General features: G+C 42.2%; 1 protein-coding gene across 1 annotated transcript; it reads right to left on the bottom strand.

Annotated features, from left to right (window-relative positions):
* Positions 1-1,740: 1,740 nt before the first annotated feature.
* Positions 1,741-3,897, bottom strand: LOC121879162 (cuticle protein AM1159-like). Its single transcript, XM_042385761.1, has 3 exons — positions 3,847-3,897; positions 2,790-2,992; positions 1,741-2,087 (listed from the first exon to the last, which is right to left on the bottom strand). The coding sequence occupies exons 1-3, from the start codon at positions 3,853-3,855 to the stop codon at positions 1,919-1,921; spliced, it is 381 nt and encodes a 126-aa protein (XP_042241695.1). The 5' UTR covers positions 3,856-3,897; the 3' UTR covers positions 1,741-1,918.

Raw genomic sequence — 3,897 nt, 5'->3', positions numbered from 1 at the left:
AATAGGCTTCCCCGAGCGGGGAGCCTAAGGGGAGTTTATGGCACCCCAGGTGTTGAGGGACAGGTCACCATGTCTATAGGTAGAAACGCAGATATTCTCCTCTGGTGTATTTCATAGTTTTTTAATTCCTGTAAATCCTATAATTTTTAATTATTAAACATCTACAAACTTATAAAACATTCTGGTTTTGATAAGTTACTATATATAAGAAAGGATTCATTCTACATATTTAGTTTTATTATTGTGTCATCAGCATCACCCTTCCCGACGCCACCATGCGAGAACAGCTTCCAGCCCGAGTCTCCTCGCTGCCCATTTCCTACGCCACGCCATCGAGCAGATCCGCTTCGCGGAGGAGCAGCGAGCTGCGTCACCTTCGAATAATAAAAAAATGGAATCAGGCCTGGAAGATTTCCCCTTGTTGATAAATTCTGGTAAACACTGACGTGTGAGGGATGAGGCGTCTGGAGCCCCTTAGTTCAGTATTCACTTTGCCCTGTCTTACAAGGTTATTACTGGTGTTTCTGTACTTAATTCTGGTCCTTGCTTGTTGTTATTACTCATTCTGGTGAACACAGAGAAGATTAATATGAAGAGGCTGTCAAATATACCTCCAGTGTTCAGCGTGCGTTTATTGTACATTATGTGGTAGACCGGCCGTCAGCCACTCATGATCATGGCTACCGTCCGGATTTCTGTCTTTGGCTTTGTGTGTCTATATTTGTCTGTCAGTGTATCCATATGTAAATACCTGTCTTTTTTTTTTATTCACCTGTCGTAGCTCCGCCCAACTATGTCTGCCCGTTCACCATCAGTCATCTTGTACCACCTTGCTTGAGTGACCACAACTTTCAGAGCAGTATATCTTACCTTCAAGACTAGCGGTCACCTTCGGGCGCTTAACTATAAGAATTTAGTACTTGTTTTCTTTAAAATTTATGAAGATTATTTAAAAAAAAATGGAAACTGAGAAGAACTTTTCATTTGAGAGTAACTTTAGGTCAGTAAATTAGGTTAAAAATATAGTTGGAATTAAGGGAAAAAGAAAAGAACATTGTCTATCAGTAAATTCATTGTCTATTGATTGCCAAGGGTAACACACACACACACACACACACGCACACACACACACACACACACACACACACACACACACACACACACACACACACACACACACACACACACACAAACTGCCTCAAGGAAGAGATAACGTGAGAAAGTTTGGAAATATTCAGTGATATTCAGGTTGTTGATGAAGACGATGATGATGATGGGGGACGATGATAATGATGATGAAGTCAATCATGATGATGAAACCGATGATGATGATGATGATGTTGATAATGATAATGATTGTTTATAGAGAAGATGATGAAAATGACAAATATCAAGAAGGATGGCCCTCTTCTTGTTTATATAACACAATGTTAATTTTCAACCTTTTTAAGTATAGTTAAATCTACGGTATAGTTTTATTTTGGGGGGATTATCGTTTTTAAACAGGTAACACTGAAATCAGTCTGGTGTCACATAATTATTGACTTCTTAGGATTTTCTTTTTCAGTTCTAAAACAGTCATTTTTATTTTTATTTGTTTTTATTGTTCGCTGAAGTATTTTTATTTATGGATTATCTTTTAGGAATATCAAACCTTTCAGTCCGATGGTTGAGGCCTGTGAGTACGTGAGGGAGGCGGGCCTTCTACACACTGTGCTCAGGGTCAGAAAAAGAAGAATATGTTTGCAAAATATTCATTTATTACAGTTCAGTGGTAATGATGGAGTGTCTGGTGGCGGAGCGTCTCTAAGAGACCCAATACGTGTCCAAAATGTGCTGTAATACGTGTCCAAAATAGTGTCCATATACGGACTTCCGGTCACATCGAGAGTAGTCGAGCTGTAGGGTCATTTTCGTCTTATTCGAAGGTGATGCCGGCAGCTCGCTGCTCCTCGGCGAAGCGGATCTGCTCGATGGCGTGGGCGGGGAGGGGGTGTGGTGTGGGCAGTAGAGGAGACTCGGGCTGGAAGCCGTTCTCGTTGGCGATGAACCGAATCTCAGCGATGGTGCCGTCGGGGAGGATGAAGCTGTTGACACAAAATAAAAATATGGAAAATGAGTCGCACAGGATTGATTCAATATACAATTAAGAATGAATGATTTAAGAGTTTGTAATTATGTGTTTTTATTTAAATTTGTATGGTTTAATCTGACGCTTTGATCCTGATGAGGAAACAACTCATAGTATGAACTGGCAATACACCACAGAACATTTTAGCCCTGTCTTTAGACTCCCCCTTATGCTAACTTAACCTTCAGCACCTGGGGTGTCATAACTTACCTGCAGGTTCCCTGCATGTTGACCTGGCCTTCAGCACCTGGGGTGTCATAATTTACCTGCAGGTTCCCTGCATGTTGACCTGGCCCTCATCACCTGGGGTGTCATAACTTACCTGTAGGTTCCCTGCATGTTGACCTGGCCCTCAGCACCTGGGGTGTCATAATTTACCTGCAGGTTCCCTGCATGTTGACCTGGCCTTCAGCACCTGGGGTGTCATAATTTACCTGCAGGTTCCCTGCATGTTGACCTGGCCCTCAGCACCTGGGGTGTCATAACTTACCTGCAGGTTCCCTGCATGTTGACCTGGCCTTCAGCACCTGGGGTGTCATAACTTACCTGTAGGTTCCCTGCATGTTGACCTGGCCTTCAGCACCTGGGGTGTCATAACTTACCTGCAGGTTCCCTGCATGTTGACCTGGTCCTCAGCACCTGGGGTATCATAACCTACCTGTAGACTCCCTGCATGTTGGACTGGCCCTCAGCACCTGGAGTGCCAGAGACGGACATGCTGATGCCGTTATCGGCCTCGAAGGCGTAGTTGAAGTTGCCGTCGCCAGAGTCGCTGCGCTCGTCTTTGATGATCTCCACGACGGGTCTCTCGTCTCCCTGAGGAGCGGCGACGGCGACGGCGGCCAGGCAGGCGAGGAGTACCTGCAGGAGGCCCAAGAGAGATATTTGCAATAATCAAGTTTCATGTGGTTTTACCAAGGGATCACTGTTGTTGACTGTAGGGACCCAACATCAACAACATGACTGGGAATATTGAAAATATTAATAAATGTTCTGTAATAAGAAGATGCTAGTCATCGATTTGACACAGTTTCCCCTTAAATCATCACTGAGTCGCCATCCCCTCCCAAGCATCCATTTTATTCTCTGTCATATCACAGGGAATATCCTCGGACATATAGACGTAAAGTCTTCTCCCTGGGACAAAGGTTAAGAATATTGAAAACTCTCTAATTATTTTTTACATGCTTATGGTTATTTTCATTTAATCCGAATTTTTTTGTTCTACCTTTAACGAAACTGTAATGTTCTTTTAACTTGCTCGCAGTCTGTAAGCTTTGTTTACCCTAAAATAATTCATATAATAACATTTGTAATTCTTGTTTATATTTATGAAGGCAATGATGTTTTACAATAACCATCAATGGAGACACAATCCTCCCAGTTTATTGTTCTTAACATATACAATCAACGTGTATCTTATTACTAAGTTTGTCTAAGAGCTTCTAAAGAGTAAAATTATTTCAACAAGAGACTGAACGTTTACCTTATGGCTGAAGTGAGTGGCTATACATACTAACTAGATATGTATTACTCTTACTTATTTTTAACATTGATAGTAACACCGGTCTTATTCTTTAACATTTACAGCTAAGTTTTCTTCACTACACTGAGCTGTCAAGAAACCAACTTAGTTTGAGAGCTATATACAGTGTTACGGTTTACGGCAACACTGAGCGCTAAACAAACACGACCCCATGATGCTGCATACTTACCAACTTCATGATGGCTGGATGGAGTGTGTGTGTGTTGTGGCAGCCAGGTGG

The sequence above is a fragment of the Homarus americanus genome, unplaced genomic scaffold, assembly GCF_018991925.1.
Source record: "Homarus americanus isolate GMGI-L3 unplaced genomic scaffold, GMGI_Hamer_2.0 scaffold18453, whole genome shotgun sequence".
In the NCBI taxonomy this organism is placed as follows: Eukaryota; Metazoa; Arthropoda; class Malacostraca; order Decapoda; family Nephropidae; genus Homarus; species Homarus americanus.
Note: the sequence above shows the minus strand (reverse complement) of the source record. Positions and strands in the feature narration are given on the sequence as shown.

Excerpts from the sequence above, each read along its gene's own strand:
- LOC121879162 (XM_042385761.1), bottom strand. Across the intron at positions 2,088-2,789 it reads AACATGCAGGGAGTCTACAG|CTTCATCCTCCCCGACGGCA; the intron begins GTAGGTTATGAT and ends TTGTGTCAACAG.